The sequence below is a fragment of the Borostomias antarcticus genome (assembly GCF_949987555.1).
Source record: "Borostomias antarcticus genome assembly, chromosome: 5".
NCBI classification, from domain to species: domain Eukaryota; kingdom Metazoa; phylum Chordata; class Actinopteri; order Stomiiformes; family Stomiidae; genus Borostomias; species Borostomias antarcticus.
This window is the reverse complement of record NC_140238.1, coordinates 31,598,532-31,623,500: the sequence shown is the minus strand read 5'-3', so window position 1 is coordinate 31,623,500 and position 24,969 is coordinate 31,598,532. Positions and strand designations below refer to the sequence as shown.

Here is a 24,969-nt window from a genome sequence, read left to right as displayed (position 1 = left end):
TTTATTTGTATAGCACCCTTTAAAATACAGTGACATACAGTATGAAGGTGCTTCGCAGAAAGGGTAAAAGAGAAATCAAAATATACATTTTGTGGCTCCTGAATGACTCTATCAATATAAATGTCAACACCCCCAGGCTATTATTTATTTATTTATTTATTTATTTATTTATTTATTTATTTATTTATTTATTTATTTATTTATTTATTTATTTATTTATTTATTTATTTATTTATTTATTTATTTATTTATTTATTTATTTATTTATATCCATATATAGCATGTACATAATCCATGTGATTTGTAGACGTCATAATTTCTACATTTGTGAATTGTAAATGCGTAAATGTGTATTGGAGTTTATCTGTATTGAGCATAATCTTGGAGCCGGCAGAAACATTTCCCTGTGACTGTACACTGCACATGTGACAAGTAAAAGGAATCTTGGATCTTGTAAAAGCTGATGAAGGCATGGGCCAGCTTCTCTCTTCTCACGTTAGCACGGGGAGGGTCTTAGTCTTGGGATGTTCCTCAGGTAGAAGAATGAGGTTTGACAGACAGATTTAATGTGTGCATCGAAGGGCAGCAATGAGTCCAGCTTGACACCCAGGTTTGTGACAAGTGAGGAGAGAGGGATGAGGTGACCACTGATGGTGATGTGGGTGATACCAGCCTTTTTTTGTCTGATAGGGGGTTCCAATGAGAATGGCTTCCGACTTGCTGCTTGTTGCTGATCCAGTGATGGATGTCATGCAGGCTTTTGGTAGCTTGGTAGCCAGGTAGATTGGTGTATTGGCTGCATAGGATTGGAATTTTATGTTATGGCTCCTCTGTATTTTTCCCAGGGGCAGCATGTCGATCAAAAAGAGAAGGGGCCCCAAGACTGACCCCTGGGGCACACCGGAGGTGACACATCAGATGCTGGAGCCGAGATTGTTGAGGGCAGCATATTCCTGTCTTCCTGTGAGGTACTGTACTGTTGGAATGGACGAAGTCAAGGGCAGTGCCTGTAATCCCCACCTCCTGGAGGCACTGACACAGGATGTCATGGTCCACCGTGTCAAAATCAGCACTTAAATCAAGCAAAATTAATACGCTGGGGGAAGACAGATTTTTCCACCATTCTGAGGTCATTTACAACCCTCACCAGAGAAGGTTTAGTACTGTGGGAAGAGAGAGAGAGAGAGAGAGGGAGAGAGGGAGAGAGAGAGAGAGAGAGAGAGAGAGAGAGAGAGGGAGAGAGAGAGAGAGAGAGAGAGAAGGCGGGGGGATAAGTGTAGTATCAAGTAGCAGTATGTAGAGTCACTGTGTAGTTATCATTCTGTTGTTGTGATGCTTGGGTGCACAACGTTCTCTCAGATATGACAAAACACCACTGCCAGATGACACGACACGGTAACCCAGCTCTTTCATAGAGGACGCACATGTTGTCTGTCTATGTCCCCTGTGATTTAAGAGTGTTACTTTAGGGAAACATGCTCGCCAAGGACTCCAGAGGAAGTGCATTCCATTCAGAAGAAGTGAGTCCTGTGTGTGAGAATCTACCATGATTATCTATCACAGCCACTGAATAGACTAGTAATCGTTCCAAGGACAATATGCACATTTAGTATTAGTATCATGCTCAAATCCTTTCCATAACAATTTGAATTTGTTCTGTTCACATCTTTATGTCGGTCATTAGTATTTTTTGTGGATTCTTAGAAGATTAGCGTGACTAAAAGAGATTTGAAATAAACGAACACAAGACAAACACTTCCTCATAACGAGCCTCAGATCTAGAGGCTCAATCTCAGCCCAGGCCCACGAGACTAAGTCCAAGTCACAGTCCCAGCCCCAACCCCAACCCCAACCCCAACCCCAACCCCAACCCCAACCCCAACCCCAACCCCAGCCCCAGCCCCAACCCCAACCCCAGCCCCAGCCCCAGTCACAGGCTCAGCCCCAGCCCCAGCCCCAGCCCCAGCCCCAGCCCCAACCCCAGCCCCAGCCCCAGCCCCAGCCCCAGCCCCAACCCCAGCCCCAGGCTCAGTCACAGGCTTCCCTAGCTCCTGCCAGCTTGATCATGAGCAGCAGACTAATCTCTTCCAGCTCCCTGAATCCAAGTCCAAATAATGCAGGCCTACACAGGGAAACAATTACAGCACAGGAGCAAAGGTGAGGGATATCTAAAACGATACCAGGTCCTCTCTCTCTACTCCCCCCCCCCCCCCTCTCACTCTCTGTTTTTCACCTTAATGACGTTCACTCTGCCTTTTTTTTTGTTACATAAGGCAAAATAATCTCAGTGTGGATGATAGCTATATCATACCTGTGAAACAGGGCTTCATACTGGAAAATATAATTTTCTCTCTCAAAGTCTTTGGGCCCAACGGGGAGGCCTGTCTTCCCCAGCCAACAGCATGTGCTGTCCAGGCTTGTCGGATGGTGGCCTGGTGACCAGGCAAACACAGCCCAGTTGCAATCTGAACTTCTACCTTTCTGTAAGAATCTTTGGGTCCTATCAGCATTGACACTAACTGCTTCCACGTTGACAGAAGCAGGCGGCTGTGGAGAGTTTCCTGTCGTTGCCGCTAACTGCAAATGGCAGGGAAACCTCATGAGACGAGTGTTTTCACAGAGTCTACCGTGACCTTGTCAACATTGAAACAACAAAATGGCCGTTTGCTGTAAATGACAATATGGGTTCTATTTGAGTGGAATGTGTGTGTCTACCCAGACAGCAATCCGATCAGGGCCATATACAGGCCAGATCTGGCACTTGTGGCTTAGTTCCGGCCCATATATGGCCCAGATCCGCTTGCTATCTGGGTAGGTTCATGATGTCCCACATAGGGAGTAACAGGTGGCTGAGTACTAAAGTGCTGTACACGGCGAGTAGGGAACATGTTGGAGAACTTTAGATTGAGAGTAGGGAACATGTTGGAGAACTTTAGATTGAGAGTAGGGAACATGTTGGAGAACTTTAGATTGAGAGTAGGGAACATGTTGGAGAACTTTAGATTGAGAGTAGGGAACATGTTGGAGAACTTTAGATTGAGAGGGTGAGTAGAAGAATGGAAACTTGCTTGTGGCCAGAGAGAAACAGATACATCTGTGAGTCATGACATGAGACAGAATGTTTTCCACAGCCTTGAACTTGGACACAGGAAGGTGCCTCTTCCTCCTCCTCCTCCTCCTCCTCCTCTCACCCTCACACTCCTATGAGATAGAGAGCAGGTGAGCCTCTCATTGATGCTAATCACTTCCACTCCACATTCTCTCTCTCTCTCTCTCTCTCTCTCCCGCTCTCTCTCTCTCGCTCTCTCTCTCCCTCTGTCTCTCTTTCTCTCTCTTTCTCTCTCTCTCTCTCTCTGTCTCTCTCTCTCTCTCTCTCTCTCTGTTTCTCTATGTGATACATCTGGGGTGATGGCATGTGCCCCAGCTGAAACATTGACAGAGCAAGGAGGCACAGAGCATGAGCTGGTACTAGAAAACCAGAGACCAGCCCCTAGACAGTGCTCTGCCCATAGCAAGAAGTTGTTTGTGTCCCAGACAGTGCTCTGCCCATAACAAGAAGTTGTTTGTGTCCCAGACAGTGCTCTGCCCATAACAAGAAGTTGTTTGTGTCCCAGACAGTGCTCTGCCCATAACAAGAAGTTGTTTGTGTCCCAGACAGTGCTCTGCCCATAACAAGAAGTTGTTTGTGTCCCAGACTAGAGTTTGAGTCGGCTGCATCAGTTTGCTTACTAGTCATCCTCTTCACTCTGTTTAGAAGTGATAAACTGCGATGTCCCGACTTTTGACTGGGTCACCAGAGAGAATTAGGCCATGTTGTAAGTAACAAGACCATTTTACATGGGCTGCAAGAACTGTGTGGTTATTTCCACATTGTTTCCATTTCATTCAGTTAAAATACATTCAATTAAATTATACATTTGAATGCAATGGCCAATCAGTACACTTTATATCCTGTATCAAGCCAGATATCACCACTATTTCGACGTGTCCTTTCTCTATAGTGTGGAGTGGAAAAAGACATATTCATATTCTCAATGGAAATTACATACAATTCCAACTGCAGGATATTATTTCAGGTCCGTTTCTTCTCATCTCTCCGGCTGGAGAGTGAAGTCTGCTTCTGAAAGGAGACTTTCAGTCAGTGACAGCTGAGGTATTTGGCTGTCTATCTATGGAAAATCTGCATAGTCCAGGGATACCCACAATGCCAAGCTACTATCTCCGAGAATGAGAAACGAGAAGGGGGGGAGCAGTGAAGCAGCAGGCCCACCTGGACGGCCATCAAGGCCAGGCTGTCAGGCAGGTTAGCCTGCCAGTGCTCCTAAAATGGATAACAACCTCTGAGTTATTTAGTGGCTGGGAAGAAGATCAAGCTGCTTCAAGCTTCATGCCCCATCCACAGCCCCCCCCCCCCCCACCCCCTCCCCCCCCCCAGACACACACACACATACCACAAGAGCACTATGAGAAGGTAAATAACATGCTTTTTGGAGCGTGTAGTGTACATGCAGCCGACAATCTTCCTCTGATGAAGGTCAGAGGTCATTTGTGCAAAACCGGATTAATTAGGCTGATACCAGGATTGGATTAAATCCTGTAAATGGGTAGATCCAAAACCACAAAACACGATTACTTTAGAATCCACTCAGATTAAGTTATCAAATCCTATATCGAATCTGAATCAAGTCTTCAGAATACATGTTCAAAACTTTAACATAGGATTGGGGTCATTTTGATCCCCCAGAGAAATATCTCTACAAATATTATAGAAATCCTAAATTACATATATAATCAATTATCTACAAATAATAGGCACTAGTCCATCAGTATGATCAGCTTAAAAAGAGTTGCATCTCTCAATGCCAAGACCACTAGTCCCTCATTTAGAGAAAAATCCACAGGTGGGCCTGATGAAGCACTGATAATCCCAATCTGGTCATCTTGAAAAATCTGAATTTGGATCAAGGTGATACTATTCTGAAATGCTTTAGAATACTGGGACAAAATAAGGGATTTGAAAATCTGATCGGATCTGACTTAAATAAACAGTTTTCAACTCCGAAACAGTTACTCAGATGAGGTATCTGCTGGAGCTGAGATCAGCAGATTCAGAGTTTTATGATTTTTGGAGTAGACGGTAAAAGGACAGCCGTTAAACATTAGCTGGTTTACCAAGATTTTCCAAGATTTTCGGTTGCAGTAGCTTTAAAGGAAAGTGAATCAGAGGCATTTTTTCTGGAGTTAATTCATTTGAATTCAAAGTTTATTATTACAATCATCTGACAATGTATTTCTAACAATTATTATGTAATGGTATGTATTACATAAAAAAAAACAATAATAATAATAATCATCATCATCATCATCACAATATGTATGCACTGTACTGTATGTAGAATTATGCATTTCATTTTAGTTGAACTTCATTTCATTCAATTCATTCAATTTGGTCCTATTGACACTTTAAACACACCATGCAAAACACGGTAGCCCTAAAGTGCACTAACAAGTGACGTGGCTCCTCTGCTTGATCATCAGATGAGCCTTGTGATCAGAGGGGGCCCTGTTCTCCTCGCCCCTCTTCCTCATGAGCCACTGACCGAGCTGCCCCGAGGACTCCTCTCCTTAATCTCTACACTGTGACTCTCACATGATTTCGGTATTACAAGCCTGGGAGCCCTGAGCCCCTCACGGTACAATACCTCCGCTACTCGAACACACACTCTCTCTCTCGCTCACTTTGCTTCTCTCGGATGTTCCTGCTGCTGCTGTGTCCTCTTCAGCAGCTGAGGGGCCAGGGAGAATCGTCTCCCAGTAACGGGGACCATGAGGTGGTTTGGGGGAGGAACCACACAGAATGAGACCACTCCACTCATACCGAAGGTACAGTAACAAACTACCAGTCGACGTAGATAGTATATATGATTCACATTTGTGGAAGTTACAGTTGATGTGTTTGGTCTGTGTCAGGGGGTGTGTGGCGTTCTTCACTGTCAGCTCCGTGTTTCTATCTGAAGGCAGGTTCGGAGAAAGAGGGCCCCACAGCGGAGGGGCATGTGGGGACCGGGGACGGCCCCGAGGAGCAGACCCCGCCGTGGGAAACCGGTCGGGGGAGCCAGGGCGGCAAGGTCCTGCCAGGTCGCCTCAGCTCCGTGACCACCTACTTCCTCAAGTACCTCCTCTTCACCAGCAACCTGTTCTTCACCGTCCTGGGTCTCCTGGTCCTGGCCCTGGGCCTCTGGGGTCTCATCAGCAAGGAGTCCTTCGCCCAGGAGAAGATCGGCAGCATCGGCACCGACCCCATGCTGCTGTTTGTGACTCTGGGCCTGGTGCTGACCGTGCTCTGCCTGCTAGGCTGTGTGGGGGCCCTGAGGGAGAACTGTCGCCTGTTGTGGGTCTTCTCTGTCACCGTGCTGGTGCTGGTCACAGCCCAGGTCCTGGCGGGCATTGTGGCCTACAGCCTTCAGGGCCAGATTCAGGGCTATCTGCGCAGCGGGATGCTAGCAGCGATGGCCCGCTACCAGGACGACCTGGACCTGAGGTTCATCACAGATGAGATCCAGACTGGCCTGCAGTGCTGCGGGGCCGATAACTACCGTGACTGGGAGGTAAACATGTGAGTAGACATGGGACGACTCGGCTTATTGACTGACTGAACACACTCGAAGAACTTCTCGGTTCAAAATAACCCAGTTTGGGTTATTTTGGTATCCCAGCGTTGGATAGAAAAGGGACTGACCTGGCACTTGGTTGTTGTCCACCAGCGGGGTTGTGTTATGGGTTTGACTCAGCATGTTGGGGTATATTTTCTACCCCAAAATGGGTAAAAAATTACCATAGCCAAATAGGTAGAACTATTTTTTTTGTCCGAGTGGAGCAATAACTGACCAAAGAACGATGCGCTATATTTTAACCCAACTTTACCTCAAACACCGTCACTGAGAATGACCCAGCCATTAACCCAGCGACTGGGCTGCACAAAACAGCCCAACACAGTGGAACCCAACTTATTAAACCAACAGGCTCAACCCTGCGTTTGGGTTAATAAAATAACCCAGCATTTTTTAGAGTGCGAATGACCCACAAATGTCCTCAGTGTTGTTGTTTAACAGTATCCAACAACTGAGTAGTATGTGCTGGTCAATCAGATATAGTAGGATTACATTATATGTTATGAACCCTACTTCACACTAAGTCTGGTTTGTCTAAAAGCTCTATTTTGGCCATTTTTAAAAATGTACAAAATAGCTTGCTGTAGTGTCAAAGAGAAAATAACTCATATTTGAACATCTTCTTTGGTTCCTCCCCAATTAGTCTCAATGCCAGACCCATGAGAGTTCTTTCGCTGATACACTGTGTAAGCTACGCTAACTACGTTACTGCATGCTGCAGATCTCTCTATGGGTCTGGGACACTTCATGCAAAAATCTGGTGCTCCAATCCAGGCAATTCATTGGTTTCGCAGGAATCCCTGCGACACCAATCAGTAACAACTTTCGTGATCAGGCGCTCCCACCCATAGATAAGCCCCGCCCATCTAACCTGGGCTAGCATCTCTCATTTGCTGCTACGACCTGTCACTCTTTCAATTCTGACCCGTCGATACGCCCTCAGAACACCAGCTTGGTCGGCAAAGTGGCACAGACTCCATTATGTAATATGCGGAGCGATTCAGTCTGATATTTGAGTCTGGAGAGAGACTACTCCCCAATACTTTTACATGTTTTTAACTAGCGTATTGCCATATAGCCAAATCACCAAGTCACGTGTGTAAACTGTATTACTGTTGCATCTCTGTGTTTCTGTTGTATATTTCCGTCTGTAACTCTGTGTTTGGATTGCACTGCTGCCTATCTTGTTCAGGGCTCTCTTGAAAAAGAGAATTTTAATCTCAATGGGACTTTTCCTGGTTAAATAAAGGCTAAATAAATTTAAAAAAACAGCCTATCGCACACAGCCACACACAAACCTGAACACCAAGCATGTTACACACCGGCATGCTAACGTTCCTCAGGAGCATTCTCTGACCCTATCTCCTCTTCTCCCAGGTACTACAACTGCACCGCCCCGGGCGTTCTGGCCTGTGGGGTCCCCGCCACCTGCTGTGTGGACCCCCTGGAGAACGGCACGGTGTGGAACTCCCAGTGCGGCGTGGGGGCCCAGGCGCTGGGCGAGTTCTCTGCCCAGAGCGTCATCTTCCTGGGGGGCTGCCTGGGGGGGATCACCCGCTGGATTGAGCAGCACACAGTGGTGATCGGGGTGGTGGGCATTGTCATCCTGGGCGTCCAGGTTTTAACTCTTTTCATCACAACACGACTGATGGACAACATCTACCTGAGCAGAGCTAAGGCGGCATATGCTCAACAGGCTAATGGGCTTATCGCTATACAATAATGGACGCAAACTTTAGTCAAAGGACCCTTACTTCTTCTACACTGATACACTAGCTTTTGTCTGCATTGTTCACATGGGATGCTGGAGCAATGAGAACACATTGAATGGAGTTGCAGTGGATTGCCAGTGTGTGGTTGCACAGAATCAGATGTTTGACTGCATTTATGCTTTGGTCTGATCTGCTTTCTGGCTCAAATCTGGTGCTATGATCTGACATCTATCATATTCGATAGCTGCCCTACCTGTGTGATTTTAAACCAACTGATCCTGACTTGAAAAATATTTGATCATAAAATTAAGCTGCAACTCATAAAATATTCAATATTAACTTATAATGCTGCAATTCATAAAACATTCAATATTAACTTTATATATATATGTTAATATTGAATATATATTAAATAAAATAATAATAAATAGAATATATATATATATATATATATATATATATGGTTTGAATGCTTCTCTTCTCTGGGCCTTTTTCATGCAAAACAAAAACTCACTCTTCTATTTCAAGTGTTTGTGTGCACAGTGTCACCTTGTTTTACTTAAAGCAGCAACGAGGAGTTTTTAGTTTGTGTTGATTTTAGCGGCACCTGTGGACAAAAGCGGTAGTGTTTTCCCAGAAAGACCACTGTGTTCCTGTAAAGAACCCTTGCCTTTCAGGACGTGGGAAACTGTTTTGTCCTTTATGGACGACCTGACCAGTCGACCAGGTATCTAGAATAACTATAAATTGTAGAAACAGACAATCTTCTCGCTGAAGGCCGGTAGAGGCATAAGTATTCAAATGAGACTGTTTTATAACAAGTGAAAAACTCCTTGTAGTTGCTTTAATACTGTATTTTGGTATCCATTTTCTTCTTAGATACATTACTGCTACCACCATTTGCCTATAACAAATCTAATAAAAGCAAGTGCAATGAGTTAAGATGACACAACATTTCAGTTTTTTGTTTTGTTTTTTAATCTCGAGCTTTATTCTGAGTTTGTTTCCACCAATCCAGTTACTGATGTAAAATGTGCACGTTCATTGAATTAGCCAGCACTTAAAGGCTAGCAACATAAGCCAGGCGCATCACACACAGCTGCTCCAAGTTATTGCTCCACATGCATACTCGCTCGGGGGCACACTTACTTCATTCATTCATTCATTCATTCACTCATTCATTCATTCAGTCTTTATTTATTCTCAAAAGGTCGAGAGCAAGCTGTCATTTACAATAACGTTGAGAAAATACATATAATATAAAAGTGCAAGGTGAAAAACTGAATAATAGAACACTTTCACCAATTAAAACAATTAAAATAATTACAACAGTTGAACAGTTACAATAATATTTCATGAAACCAATTAAAATAAAGTGACTAAACTGACTAAATTTGTTTTGAGAGGACACATTTATGACTCCGCCCCATTTGATGGATTGATGGAGATAATCCATCAATCCTATGCTCCTATGATTCCTATCCTATGATTGGCTGATCAGGGAGAGAGATCTTAGATGAGGCCAAACATATCTCTGTTTACTGTCACTTATGTCAACAGAGTCAGACAGACTGATTTTGCGAGAAGGAAGGCAAGAAATGTTTCAAAATGTTTTCTGTGTGTGTGTGTGGGGGGGGGGGCATCCTCTCTATATCTGAAGTGTACTGAGCAAAATCACTCTCCTCTCATCAGCAGTCTCTGAAGGCAGATTGAAGGAGCCCTTCTCATCTCTCTCCAAGCCTCCTCCGGGCACATCATGATGAGCATCAGCTCAAAACACACTCTACATAATGTTGCATACCTACTGCCCACAAGGGAAAGCTAATCAATCTGATGCTATCAAACCAACAAAGAGGCAAAGAGACATTTTGAGACAACATGCCTCTATTCTAGATATAGGCTGTGCATGTATTCTGAACACAAAATACATGATAATCCCAGAGGTGTAGTTTTGTTACTAATTTGCAGCGGAACACATTCACACTTCACACGCCTGCCCCCTGGCGATTGCCCGTGTGAAGTGTTAGAGAGCGTGGAGTGATTTCAACCAATCAAGAGCATGCGCGCATATTTAGTCAGCCAATTGCAATGAGAGCAAAACTTGGTGGGCTGAGCTTAAGAGGTTGAGGTTCAAGGGTCAGAGTTGGCGGTGCATGGTCGCCCATGTGGATTGTTGTTTTGAAAATACTAGCTCCATATATCCGTGAATAACATGGGGAAGAATAAGCAGGTGACATCCACCGAGTCGTTAAAACAAGGTGGCAAGACCGGGCAACATCTGAGGTGAGACGGGTTCTCATTAGCCGGACTAGAGAGCTGATCATTTCTACTGTGCACGTTAGCTTAGCTAGCTAACGTTATCTAGCTATATGTGTTTGCTATAGTAGCTAGATAGATATCTAGATAGATAGACTTTATCTACGAGGGGGAGTTGTTGTGTTCGAGCAGTAAGAACAACAAAAAGGCACAGCCAGAGATCTCATAGTAAACGCTCATTTTAACGAGCTCCCTAAATTGAGCTAGCTAAACTATTGAGAATAGTACATCTCCTAATATTGCTACAGTAACAGATGGTAATACGTTTTCTAAATGTTTGAATTGTGTTTGATCCTTTTGAAATGTCTGCAACAGGGCTGTGGGAATTATTTTCGGGGTCTGGGGGTCAAATTTTTGCAACAAACAAGTCCAAAAGCCATTGTGCGTAACACTCAAGAACATATCCAAATAGACATGACATTTCGCAGCAAGTATACTGTATGTGTGCTTTTAAAAAATACTTATGACTGAATATTAAACTGCTCAACGGAAGCTGATATTAATGTCTTACCTTTAGCTACTGCGGGGCGAGTCAATCGTAAACCAAACTTGGCCTCGCAAACTCCGTTTCTCAAAAGTATTAGTTTCTCTCATACTGTTTTACGCTAATCAGTTTTCCCCCATTGCTTTTCAGTAAGAAGTCAAAACGAGATGGAAAGCCAAAGCAAGAGGAACATCTTCAGCAAATCCCATTCCGCCTCCGGGAGATTATGAAAAGCAAGGAGAGAATGAAAAAGGGACCCACCAAGACCAAACAGATTAAAGGTTACAAACCAGCTCCTGGTTATAGATTGTAACTAGCTCCATTCGTTGTGTAGGACGTTATTGCAATAGCTGTTTGTTTATCTGACTCCCCCTCCCTCTCCCCACCTGTAGCCGTCACTCCCAAACCCAAAAAGGGAAGTCCCCAGGTTGAGGATATCCCCGTTCCACATTTCCGGAGAGGGAAGAGAGAGTCGGAGAAGTCGTACCTGCGCCGCATGAACAGCGCCACGGCGCACGTCCTCTTCCTCACCAAGAACCAGCTGGAGAGGAAGCCCGAGACGGAGGTCGAGGAGCAGGAGAAACCCGCCGACAACCGCAAGTCCGAGAAGAAGAAGGAGTGAGTGGAGTCAGAACCCGCTACGAGTCCAGGCTCTCTTCATTAGAGCCTACTACCGAGTCCCGGCTTCCTGTATTCAAAATCTTGACTCCCAACGCACACTTTAGTCACTTTAGAAAAACAACGTATTAAGCAGTGGTGGTCAACTTAAAGTCGCAATGAAATGAAAAAAGCATTCTGTCCCATTTTGGTTCACATAATTGGTCATAGTGTTCACCTATTCAATGATGTATGCCAAAAAGTTTACAAAATTCTACTTTTGTTGTAATCTTATATCAAAGTATATAATTTCTTACTTCCTGGAAAACGGTAGGTCACGTGCAATGACGACAACAGGTACCTTAGATTTTAGGCCAATCTCACGACATCCACCCGTCAATCAACGCTATCCTTCTATCGAATCTGTCTAAAGTTCTTAAAACCCATCCACTTGTCAATGTTCCAATCAAATTCCTCTAAACATATGTCCCACCCTCATAGCTTGTTTGCGTCGGAAATATGTCAAACTACGGAAGTTAGATGATCTCAAACGTCCGTTTCAGTGCGACTTTAAACATTATGTTCTCTGTTCTAGCTATGATAAAACACGGCTACAGAGGCTGCATAAGAAGAAGCTGGACAGACGAGAAGAGCAGGTGGAAAGAGACATGCTCACAGGTACCTGCGCTAGACGACAGGGGGCAGTGTTGAGCCAATAGAATTTCTGTTGTGGTCTAATGTTTGTTCATCTCTCTGTAGATAAAGTTGACTTTGGCGACGTTGTAATGGCCCCTCCAACTCTGAGTGTCAAACCCAAGAAGGCGCCCATAAAAGGACAGGTGTGTGTGCGCGCGTGCATGCGTGTGTGTGTACACAGCCACCTCTCATCTGTGTCAATCACTCCTGCTAGCGTTAAATCTTCTATACGGTGACTAATAAAGTTTGTCTATGTTGAACACCCAGGGTATGAACAAGGGCCTTCTGCTGCACTCCCTGCTGGGCCAAGCCCCCGGCACCACGGCCAAGCCCTCCATGGCCAGGCAGAGGATCATGGAGGAGGAGAGGCAGCGCGTGGTGGAGGCCTACCGCCACCTGAAGAAGCAGAAACAGCAGCAGCAGCAGAACAAAGCCGCCGGCCTGGACAAGCTCATGAACCTCCAGTGAAGCCCCGCGTCACCGCCGCCGGCGCTAAAACCCGGCGGGTCGATCCGCCAGGCGGGACCGAGGGCTAACTCTGGCAGCTGTCGGCCCGGTTTGCCTTTCTGCTGGACGGATTCCCGTCCGGTTTACAGCGAGCGTTGCGATTCAGCACCTGTACAGTCCGGTGTGACCGGAGTGGGACTATATGACCTCCCTTTGGAAAGAGCCGGACTCTGTTTTCTTTGTAGTTACAGAGCTACTAACACGTGGACTGGCAACTCACAGGCGACTTTGAAAGCCTGCTTGTTTCATACGCTCTGTTGCATTTAGCACCACACAAATTCAAGGCAAAGTAAGTTGTGGCCACTAGATGGCAGTCAAGACCCCCCTACACAAAGATCATCGGTAAATCCTCTTGTTTTTTTGTATTCAACTATGTCTAAAAGAAAGCCTTGTTGGAGAAATGGTGACAATTGGAGATTTGAATAAATACTGATTTATTTATACATGGGTGTCGGTATACACGTTGTTGGGCTCCCCTAGAAACACTTGTATCCATGTCACATTCAAATAGGGAAGATTATCAGTAAACAAAAGTAAACCGTTCGTCCTCAGAGAGACAATGACGGTAGTGGTGGTGTTTTGGCCTGTGCTGACGTAGGAGACGACCAATCACGTCATATCTTCGTGACTTCTGTTTTATCATGCCCCTAAGCCAAAGAAAATCACCTGAGTTTTACAACCAGCTTATAAGAGCCTGGCACGGCCTATTTACATAAGTAATCCCAAAAAAGGTTGGGACTCTGCTCAGCCCGGCTATGAATGGATCCTTTGTCCTAATATGGGCCTGCAGTGCATTTAAAAGCCATTTTTGTCTTCAGCTTTTTTTTGTTACCTAACAACTGCACAGGTTACCTTGCTACACAGCACTGGGGTGTAAACAAATATTTGTTTACAAGTTCTGTTAACAGTTTTATCGTGGTCTTTTCGCTTTAGTTCCGGAAGCCTTGCTTTCTCCTCCTCTGCTCTGTAGCGAGTTTGGGATCATCAGACCTAGTCTGGTTTGACCAGGTCGACTGTGCTCAAACCCGCAGACACTCGTGATGTGTGTGTCTGTGGAGAGGGTCCTCATGGTGACGGAACCATGTCCGCTGCCCGCTGAGGGGGACAGCTGGCTGGGATGTGAGGTGGCAGGGCTGTGTCAACGGAACCCGACCACCACACTGAATGTCGGGCTTCAAGGAAAAAGTAAAGCCCTCTCACTGTCCAATGCATCTTTAATTGCCGTTAGTGAGTAGCTGAGTTGACTGACGAGTAGCGATTCGCATAATCAAAGTTAAAAGAGAGTGCTTCAATGTTTTAAGTCGGTGTGACCCATGGACATCTTGTCAGACTCTTTAGCTAGTCTTTAGTAGGATTCATTGTTCAACCATACTTGTGACCATTAGACGTCAGGGAGATAGGCCTACTCTTTGAAGTGTATCAATATTCATGGCTTGTTTATATTTTACAGTCTGACAGCTGTCAGCACAGGCACTGCTTTGTCAGTTCGTCACTGTATTCTGAAAAAAGATATACATCTAACTTAAAATTGATGAACGGAGGACGGCCATTTCGGCTTAGCGCTGCCCATTCAAAGTGAAAGATCCACATTTGATCGACGCAACAAGCACTCCAACCACAGAGCTGTTTGAAAGCTGACGGAGTCTTCAGTAACACCGTTTCTCCGGTTGTGAAGAGTGAGCGCCCACTCGGTCCCTTTATATAACAGACGGTAGCTTCTGGCTGACAGCTCTTCAACGCACTGAGTCACGTTTCGTAAGCTAAGGTAAATATCTCATGTTTGGAGCAAATGTATTCACTCCATTGCTCACAGCAAGCGGTATGAACCCACGGCTGACCACGCACCATGATAGCAGAGTTGTTAAATGTTACAAGCTCACGAAAAGCCAGGCAAATTGGTGTATGCTAATCACCATGTATGTAAATACAAGCTGTCAGAGAGGTAACCGTATTTTCCCCACTTCCTCTTGCAGTGGAAATGCTGTTCCTGTCCCAGAAGTGACTATTTGCATTCTATTTATTTGTGTACTGAGGAAACTGAAATCATACAAAAAACACATTTGCCTGATTTAATAATAAATGGTTTGTTGGACATTTGACATGAAATGGCAGGGGCATACAAATATATTTGATATGGTCACAAGAAAATCTCTTTAATGTTCAATAGGCCTTACCTGTATCAATTTGTTTTTGCATATGAACATAAAGCACTGACAAGGGAATGCACAAAAACCAGTAGAAGGATATAATTTGCAGTATTGATTTTGGGCGTGAAAACAAATAATACAGAGGACTCCACAATTATACATTTCAAAGTACTTCAAATAACCTATGTGACAATACAATAAATGATAATTATAATTACCTTTGATATTAAGCAAATAACTATGTAGTAAAGCAAAGTTTAATTTTAGACTGATATGACTAAAGGAATCATTTTGAGAAACGGTGCTTCAACAGCTCATGTGTTTTGTGACAACTGGCCCTTGTATGATATCTCAGCTCAGGTTCAATGAGAAACTAAGGGTTCTACGCTATCTTGCTGGTGCAGAACAATGAGCAAGCCCTCAATAAAACCTTTTAAGACATATATGGGGGCAAGCAGCAAAAAAAAAAACATCAAAATGATTTCCTTAAAGAGGAGGTAATCGGTGTATTTAAACCACGAAGACAGACATGCTATCAAGGACAGGTGAAGTCCTCTCACTGTCCAATGCATCTTTAATTGCCATTCGTGAGTAACTGAGTTGATTGACTGATAATGATTCACATAAAGTTAAAAGACTGTGGCTTTGATGTTGTAACGTCAGTGTGGCAGACGGACACCTACAGTACTCAGGCTCTTAAGCTAGTCTTTAGTTTGACTCATCATCGGTCAACCACACTCGTTAATTAATCAGGAGTCAGGCGGTCGGCATTATCTGTGCGTTAATGAAGCAAGAGTCAGGCGGTTGGGTGTGTCTGTGTTTTAGTCTGCGGAGGCGTTCCCCCTGGGCGCGGCTATGTTGGCGACCAGATGGATTAGAAGGGAGAGAACTCTTGGAAGTGTTTTGCCACACCCTTGTTTCATTTGTTTCAATTTATTTATACCGTGCAGGTTTATTGCAAAGAAAGATACATCTAACTTAGCTTTAAATTCAGCTGCCTGTTGATGTTGTCTATGGGGACAGCAACTTGTCAGTTGATTTAAAAAAAAGAATTAGAATAAAAAAATAAAAAATAAAAAGTTATTTCATGATTTCCTTAAAGGGGAGATAATCAGTGTATTTAAACCATGAAGAAGACATGCTATCGCTGATATGTCTGTCTGTTAAGGTGCTTAACCCCCTAGGTACTACATGCTCATTGGTCTGTACAGATAGTCCAGCACCCAGGTTTTGCTTGAATCACTTGCTTCCCTTTCCTGTTCGATACAGCAACAGTACTGCGAGGTATAATCATTGTCACCCCATGACAGATAAAACAAAGAAACCTTGAAAAGGACTCAACAGGTCTTGGCATCACAGAGAGAGAGACAGGAGGCCAACGGCAGTATCTCCCTCCCTCTGTATCCCCTACTATCTGTTCCTGGACTCTCACAGAACCACATTAAGGGTAGACAACCACGTGTCTGTCCCTTTGGGAGGGTCACTCTTGGGTCAGTTGGGTCTCTCTCATCACTGTGTTGGGCGGGTAGGCTGAGGTTTGAGGCTGGGCACAGTACCACCATTGAGACAGGCTGGGGAGAGGTCAGGGAGGGGTCAGGCTCCGACGTGGACTTCCCAATCTAGACCCTCTTGTTGTGAGCACACAGCACCCAAAGCCTGGCTTCTCGGAGAGTGGCCCCCCTCCGGCCCCGAACCCCCCCCCCCCCCCCCCCCCCCCCCACAGCGGTCAGATCCCCAACATCTCAGGAACCGGACGCACGCACAGTGACGAGGACGTGGGCGAATGGGGGGGGAGCAGTCGAGCGGAGGAGTGGAAAAAGGGGGATGGGCTTAAAGTGCTGCAGATTTACCACAGAGCTCTCCTGTTCAAACCGTTTCCCTGAGAGGAAGAGAGAGAAGAAGAACAATCAGATGTGAACTCTCCTATCGACTGTGAGGAAACAAAACATTTCTCACGATCGTTTCTCACGATGTCGGTAAACAGTAGCTTCCCTGTATTGTCGGGATAGGTGTCGGTGTGTTGGCGGTGTAAGTGATGTGGGTGAGGTGAATGGCGGTGGCGTCCACTCACGCTGCCGGCGTGCGCCAGTCCCGGGGAGGGCAGGGGCTCTGCGGAGCGAGGCGAGGAGCAGCCGCCGCCGTGGTGTGGAGAAGGGGAAGTGGCCCTGGGCAGGATCGTCTCTTGGGGCTTATCCCTCTGTAACAAGGGGAACCATGCCGGAGGACAACACACACACACACACACCAATTATAGAGAGTAGGAATGCACGATATATCTGCAATCATATCGGTATCGGCCGATATTAGTTATTTTGTAATATATCGGTATCGGTCTGATGTGCAAAACAGGGCCGATGTGAGCAGCCGATAATTTTTTCTGTCTAGCTGCTGTTGTGTGTGTTGTTTTTGAGAGGAAACAATGCAGTAAATCTATGACATCTGCTTTTCCAAATGTTTTGAAATGGAGACAGTGTTTCCATGTGTTTTTCAGTATGTATAACATTTGTTTATCATAGAAACTTGTTTTTATACAGAACATATCGACATCGGTAAATATCGGTTATCGGCCATGACAGCAATGTTAATATCTGTTATTGGTATCGGCCAAAAGTTTCATATCGGTGCATCCCTAATAGAGAGTGCTAATTTCAAAGGTGTGAGTGATTGCCGTCAATGAGTCCATTATATAAAGCACACTCACATTTGCAAGTGCCTTGGTGATCAGGGCCAGCTCTGTGGGCTGGTACACGCAGCTGCGTAGCTGTCCGTTATAGCCTTGGTATGGAGACACTAGTTTCTTGGCTAGAAGACAGAAGAAGGTCGGAAGATAAACAGCAGAGTCAACGACTTCATCGTGTGGGAAAGATGTTTGGAATCCGTGTGACGGTACATATTTGATTTGTCCGGTTGTTGTGTCACTGCATCGGACTCGTCCGCCATTGTTTGAAGAAGATGAGTACACCAGCAGTGTCTCTATGACAACAGTAAGTGTCTCTATGACAACAGTAATAAAAAGACAGTGAAGTGCTGTTCATTATAAGCCTGCTTTCAGCGTCTGTCAGGGATACGACCGTAACGAGACAACGCACAGGCAAGGGATTCCATTCTGACCTCAATTCAGGCACAACCAATGCCGTTCCGACCTATTTACTGTTGTAACACTCATTCCTGTCACTAATGAACATGTCAACACAGATGTCTGATATCTCTGATCCGGGGGCAAAGGTCACATCCTACTCCACACACTCCATCTCATCATTTAATAGGTTTCTCTTGCGCCATCAGGTAAAGCTCTGCAAACACTGGACACTGTAAACAATACACTATCAGAGAGGAGCAATGAGAAAAGGCCTTCTGTGTTCGATGAAATGTCATGGGTAAAACTAATACTGCAGAGCCCGAATCACAAATAAGCCCTCTCGCTGACAAATACTGGGAAATACATGAGATTACAATGGCGATGATGTTGCAGGGGATACAAGTTTTCATGGCCGCATTATAAAATGAACCGTATGCTTTAACATCCTGTATTGATGAATCTAGGTGGGCTATAGTTCAAGTTGAACTTTATTCGCTCTCCGGAGGGCAATTGGTTGCGCGGCTGTATTTCGTACACAGGTGCGTTGGGGGGAAGCCGGGCAGGAAAGTAAACAACGTGTGTTAGATCAGAGCTCTTACCCGTGTAAATGGACTGCACTTATATAGCGCTTTTCCACCTTAGTGGCACTCAAAGCGCTTTACAATGCACCAATGGCGGTAGCTGCCGTGCAAGGTGCTAACCTGCTCATTGGGAGCAATTTGGGGTTAGGTGTCTTGCACAAGGACACTTCGACATGTGGTCAGTCGGAGCTGGGATTCGAACCGCTGACCCTTCGATCACTGAACGACCCGCTCTACCAACTGAGCTACAGCCGGGTGCACTTGAACAAGCCAGTCTGAATGTAAATGAGACGTTAAGAGGCTGGGTTGTACCTGTACGAGGCTCGTCCATAGAGAAGGCCTTGTTCTCCATATACATGTTCAAGGGTGAGGGGCTCTGCTCCTTCAGGATGTTGTCGTAGACCAGGTTCCTGGCCGGATAGACGTGGTCCCCGTCAACGGGCTCCTCCTGGTCCCCGTCCTCCCGGGTGAGAGAGCAGATCTCCGGGACGATGTAGAGGACGAGGAACACCCAGGCGTTGGACACCAGGGCGATGGCCAGGGTGGGGTCGTCCCAGCCGGCGTCGCCGGCCAGCCGGTTCCCGTGGACGTACATGACGATCCACGTCACCCAGATGGCGGTGGAGAAGACGCCCGTGGCGAGGATGAAGGCCCCGTCGCGGCGCCAGTACCGGTGCTTGTGCGTCAGAGCGGCCACCGCCATGAGCACGGCGGCCAGCAGCAGCGCCATCACGTAGATCAGCGCCATCACGAAGTCCTGGTTGGCGATCTCGCAGGACCGGAGGTCGGGCGCGGCGAGGGGCGCCGCCGGGGACCTGGCCAGCGTGATGATCAGCCACTCGGCGTTGATGATGACCTCTACCAGCCACAGGGCGAGGGCCCCCAGGCAGAGGACCCAGGGGCGGGGCCCCCGGCCGTCCCTCTCCAGCAGGACCAGCCACAGGCCGTGGGTCACCAGGCAGGACAGGCAGCCCGCGAACAGCACGCCGAACAGGAAGCGGCGCGCGGCGCAGCTGGCGAAGTCCCGCCCCACGACGAAGGCGAAGCTGAGGCCGAACAGCCCCAGGGTGAAGACCAGGACGCCGGCCTGCAAGGCCGCCATGCCCTTCCTCTTCCCGTCCGTCGCGAAGGGCAGGCTGGCCACGAGCGTGACCAGCAGCAGGAAGGCGGTGACCGCGCCCGCGGCGGCGAAGGCCTCCACCACGATGCCCCACACTGCCGACAGGTCGCACAGGTTGTAGTAGAGGGAGCTGACGAACGGGCCGCAGCCCTTCGGCGCGCCGGTGGCGTCCGTGGCGGTGCTGGTCGGCCACAGGGACAGGGCCTGCTGCAGCACAAGTAGCCTCACTACCTCCTCCGTCATGATGCTCAGCCTGGAATCACAAACACACAGAGTAGTCGTGAGAAAATGTACACTGCAAAAAAACATTAGTTAAAATACAAGAAATAAATACTGAATTTGTGGAGAAATTACTTAATATTAGTATATAGTATTAGGTGAAATTAATACTATAATTATAATATTAGGCTATTCTAATAAATTAATACTATAATTATAGTATAATACCATAATACTAACAGTGAATAGTGAAATTATCTGTCCATGCAGCAAGATAATTTTACTTGATAAGAAATCTTAAAATAAGCTGGTTTGAGACTAGAAATAAGATAGAAACTAGTAAATAATTTATAAAACAAGATAATTAATCTTATATTTCCAAATCTAAGATTTTAAATCTCGGCAAGCGCAAAACAATTTGCAGTGTATCCGACAAATCAATAAAATATTTGTTGGGTTTTAATATAGTAGACTAGGGTCGCTCCACCCAAGGTCATGGGCTTCCTGTTGTACAGTACATGGAGATCTTTGGTTTTACATAAGAGGGTGCAGATGGCTTTGAGCCTACGGCGGAAGGGTGATAGTATCAGTACCAGGTAAATGAGGGGTGACGCCCACACAACTGTCTCTTCAGCCAACATGATGGATGCACCCCAAACATACCAAGAAATCACACACAACTGTCTCATCAGCCAACATGACCCCAAACATACCAAGAAATCACACACAACTGTCTCTTAAGTGTGTTCAGGGTACTATAGATGAGATGAGATATACAATATATATATATCATTTATTTATTTATTATTATTATTATTATTATTAATAATTATTATTTTATTTATTTTTATTATTTATTTTTTTTACATCAAAACCTAATACACTTCCGATAGCCTATACACATGTGCTTATCTATGTGTGCCTGTGCAGGTCACCTGATTTTTGATCTTGTTCATCTTCACTTACAATATTAAACTGTTATAACAATCAAGTAATTCCTTTTCATATCAATAATGCATTCCATGTTATCAAGCAGGATGTCAATGCTCATGTCTATAAAATGCATTTATGTAAGTGAATAGAATAGAAATAGAATTGCCCATATCCAATGAGCGCGTGCACCTACTGTACATGGAGGCTACATCTGAGCATCTTACCTGAAAACAGATGAGATGCTACTGTAAGCGCTGCCTCAAACTTACTCCAGGTAGGCTACTCAGATTAATTCATTTAAACTATATTATAGTTTACTTGATTGACGAACGTCGTCGGGTTTAATATCTCGCATATGCCCACGAATTGGCTGTCCAGCGCGTGTTCGCATAGGTTTGTACGGGATGCTTCCTTGATCCGTTTTATTTCCGCCCACCTCCACTCCGGTTCGACCATAATCCGCCTACACAGTGACAATTCGGATACAGTAACCATCCACAACATGTATCTCAACTCCTTCTTCGTCTACTGTTGTCAACTAATAAGCAGCACGAGTTTAAACTCTTGAGCCTTTCCCAAGTGGCCCCGTCAGGAAAGCTTTGCATATTCCATGCGATTAGTGCAGGCCTGCCTCGTCTTAACTCTACTATTACAGTATCGTGTGAACCAACTGAGCAACAGTTCGTTGGAATGTGTTTGTTGAAAATTCTCCAAGTGGAGAGATGTTATAGATCTGACACTGACTGATTTGACAGACACATACTGATTTGACAGACTGATGACAGATTTTTGTTCTCATTAGGTGTTGACCCCAGTTCGGTTTTCTTATTGATAGCCTACTAACATCCAGGCATTTTCCCCTCTGTGCATTTTCGAATTTAAATCACAAAACTACACCTCACATTAGGAAATAGTGACCGGATACAGTGAGTATGGAGAGCCACCTGGTGGAGGATATGATTATGAGGGTGTGTTGACACACCTGCCTCTAGAAGACAGCATGGCCGTCAGACAGTAGCCTACCTTTCATTTGAGATCACTGGACTCTGAGAAACCTTTTTATGCTGTGTTTCCACAGGCCTGCCTTCTAGTAATATTAACAAATTAACCTCAAATATCCCTGCTCTTCCAGATTTTGAGGATACCACATATTGAAAGTGGGCATTGAGCAGTAAAGGCAACCCAGATAGCAAGCGGATCAGGGCCATATACAGGCCAGATCTGGCCCTTGTGGCTTAGTTCTGGCCCATATACGGCCCAGAATTATTACACATCCGCTTGCTATCTTGGAAGGCAAGACAAGTGTATTTGTAGGCTATAGCACATTTCGGCAATAAGGCAATTCAAAGTGCTGTACATGAGACATTAAAAGCATCAAGACAAAGTGCAACACATAAAAGGTCATATAAAACGAAATGCAAAAAAGGACATTTAAAACAAAATGCAGGAAAAATAAAATACAGGAATAAAAGTTACAGTACAGTAAAGTACATTGAATTAAATTACATAATGAGATGGAATAGGCTGTTGATTCACTACTGTACACAGTATAGCATGCGTCCATTAGAAACTATTTAATAAGAGACATATTGATTTATTTTAAACTTGCTCATTTACATTCGATTTTGTGTGTGTGTGTGTGTGTGTGGTGGGGGGTCTAAGTAGGTAATTTAAATTGTTAATACATAAATATGATTCATATATTACATATTATTATTTACATATTTTGTACCATGACCAAATATATTAAAAAACAGGATGGCGATATTCTCTTAGCCTCGTTATGGAATTCATTGATGAAACCCATTAAAGTCTTTTCATGGTTAGTTTGATCTTCAAAGGAAAATCTAAGCTTTTGATAGGTGCTCTCTCTCTCTCTCTCTCTCTCTCTCTCTCTCTCTCTCCCCCCCTCTCTCTCTCTCTCTTTCTCTCTCTCTCTCTCTCTCTCTCTCTCTCCCCCCCCCTCTCTCTCTCTCTCTTTCTCTCTCTCTCTCTCTCTCTCTCTCTCTCTCCCCCCCTCTCTCTCTCTCTCTTCTCTCTCTCTCTCTCTCTCTCTCTCTCTCTCTCTCTCTCTGGCATGTTCTGGAGGCCTAGTTGGGACCGGATGTGTTTTTGGACACCATAGACACACACAGGGTTTCAACACCACCGTGAGGTCACTCAGGACACCTTCCAGGCGTTTCGCCGTTGACATTTGCCCCGTGCCAAACCTCAGCGAGCGTGGGACTAGCGGCCAGCAGGCCTCCTGTGGGGCATCGATCCTTCCATGGATGTGCTCCCCAGGGGGGCCTTTTACAGATCCGGCCAGCTTTCAAACACCTCCCTCCGTTGGCAGATCCTAGCCCCTACTGGTCACAGAGAGGCCAGGATAGGTTCTCAAGGTCACGATGAGACAGATGGAAACATTATTCCACTGTTGTCACCTCATCCCAGCACCCGGGGTTTGAACTTAGAGCCATTCCCAGTCTTCTCTTGAAAGCTTTGCACATTCCATGCGATCATTGCACGGCTGCTTCATAGTAAAAGAGTTGCGTCGTTCAAATGTAATGAAAACACTTGTTTTTGTGTGACAACAAAACGTACAAAACACATTCTACCTCAGGGACCTAGGGAGCAGAACAAAACCTGTTATTGACGTCGTAGGAAGCTGGATATGTACAAAATCTGTTTGTTTCACAGGCGCCGGTTCAGCGCATGACTCACATGGGTGAGTCAAGACATTCTATTTTATTCTATTCTATTCTATTCTATTCCCTGATATGACATGTATTAGGAGATGTCAGGTGAAAACCCGTCGTCTCCCTGGCTTGTGTTACTCGCTGTTCTCGGAGAGCTGTCCTGGCGGCCGGTCTGTAGCAGGCCTCGTTACGGCGGCCCAGGCCAGCTGTGCTGTGAGAACGTGTCAGGCTATTCATAGAAGCAGCCCAGCCTAGCTGGCCATCTCTCGAGCTGCTCTTACATTCTCTCTGGTGAAGCTACAGCCGCCATCATGGGCTCCTGTCACAGGTTCTAGCGGGTTCCCTCTAGAATTATGTTTTTAGCTCCGCCCCGGTGACAGCGCAGGGCGAGAGGGGATGTTTTTGGTGGCATTTGTTTTTGTTTGTTTGTTTGTTTGTTTGACTATTAGCAGGATTACGCCAGAACTTCTGGACCGATTTTCACAAAACTCAGTGCAAAGGTGTAGCATGGTCCAACTTAGAAACCATAACATTTTGGAGTGGATCCAAATCACGGAGGGGGTCCACAAGCCGCCCAATCACGGCTGGCCATTCACCGCCATTTTTTGGACCATGATTATGCAAAAACGACTGGACCGATTTTCATGGAACTTGGTAGAGGGGTGTAGCATGGGCCACCTTAGAACTGCTTACATTTTGGAGTGGATCCGAATCAATGGGCGGGTCCACAAGCCGCACAAACACGGCCGGCCATTCACCACCATTCATTTTTTTGGGCTAGGATTACGCAAAAACTCCTATTCAGAACCCATTCAATTTTGGAATGGATCCGAATCAATGGGCGGGTCCACGAGCCGCCCAATCACGGCTGGCCATTCACCTCCGTTCATTTTTTGGACTTGGGGAGTGAAAAATTCCCCCCATTCATTGTCCATAGGGATCATTGTCATGATCACAGAGCTACAAATAAATCTCAATAAATGGTCTCTGTGTTATGGTACTACTGTATAAGTTTGGGCTGTACTGTAGCACATAAGCATAACATTGCACTCATGCTGTTTATCATGTAGGCTACTGTGAGTTAAACGTACTGTATTCAGTTGATTTGATTTGGCTATAGGAAGACTAATTAGTTTGAGATGCTTCTTTTCATTCTTTTTCTCAGACAAATTGTCAAACTCACTTGCAAATGATGTAACGCAGCTGCATCAATTATGTAGGTAACGAGC

At 45.4% G+C, this 24,969-nt stretch overlaps 3 protein-coding genes across 3 annotated transcripts; 2 read left to right on the top strand and 1 right to left on the bottom strand.

Moving 5' to 3' along the window:
- Positions 1-5,826: 5,826 nt before the first annotated feature.
- tspan10 (tetraspanin 10) lies at positions 5,827-8,394 on the top strand (the record flags this gene model as incomplete). The annotated part of the gene is made up of 3 exons (XM_084439109.1): positions 5,827-5,883; positions 6,018-6,616; positions 8,049-8,394. The coding sequence occupies 3 exons, from the start codon at positions 5,827-5,829 to the stop codon at positions 8,392-8,394; spliced, it is 1,002 nt and encodes a 333-aa protein (XP_084295235.1).
- A 2,131-nt stretch (positions 8,395-10,525) lies between these two features.
- On the top strand, positions 10,526-13,393 carry ccdc137 (coiled-coil domain containing 137). The gene is made up of 6 exons (XM_084438285.1): positions 10,526-10,666; positions 11,334-11,464; positions 11,576-11,801; positions 12,376-12,458; positions 12,540-12,619; positions 12,744-13,393. The coding sequence occupies exons 1-6, from the start codon at positions 10,596-10,598 to the stop codon at positions 12,942-12,944; spliced, it is 792 nt and encodes a 263-aa protein (XP_084294411.1). The 5' UTR covers positions 10,526-10,595; the 3' UTR covers positions 12,945-13,393.
- A 3,583-nt stretch (positions 13,394-16,976) lies between these two features.
- On the bottom strand, positions 16,977-20,153 carry LOC311309785 (G-protein coupled receptor family C group 5 member C-like; the record flags this gene model as incomplete). Its single annotated transcript, XM_084439108.1, has 4 exons — positions 16,977-17,009; positions 17,202-17,327; positions 17,832-17,932; positions 19,103-20,153. The coding sequence occupies 4 exons, from the start codon at positions 20,151-20,153 to the stop codon at positions 16,977-16,979; spliced, it is 1,311 nt and encodes a 436-aa protein (XP_084295234.1).
- Between the last annotated feature and the right edge of the window lie 4,816 nt (positions 20,154-24,969).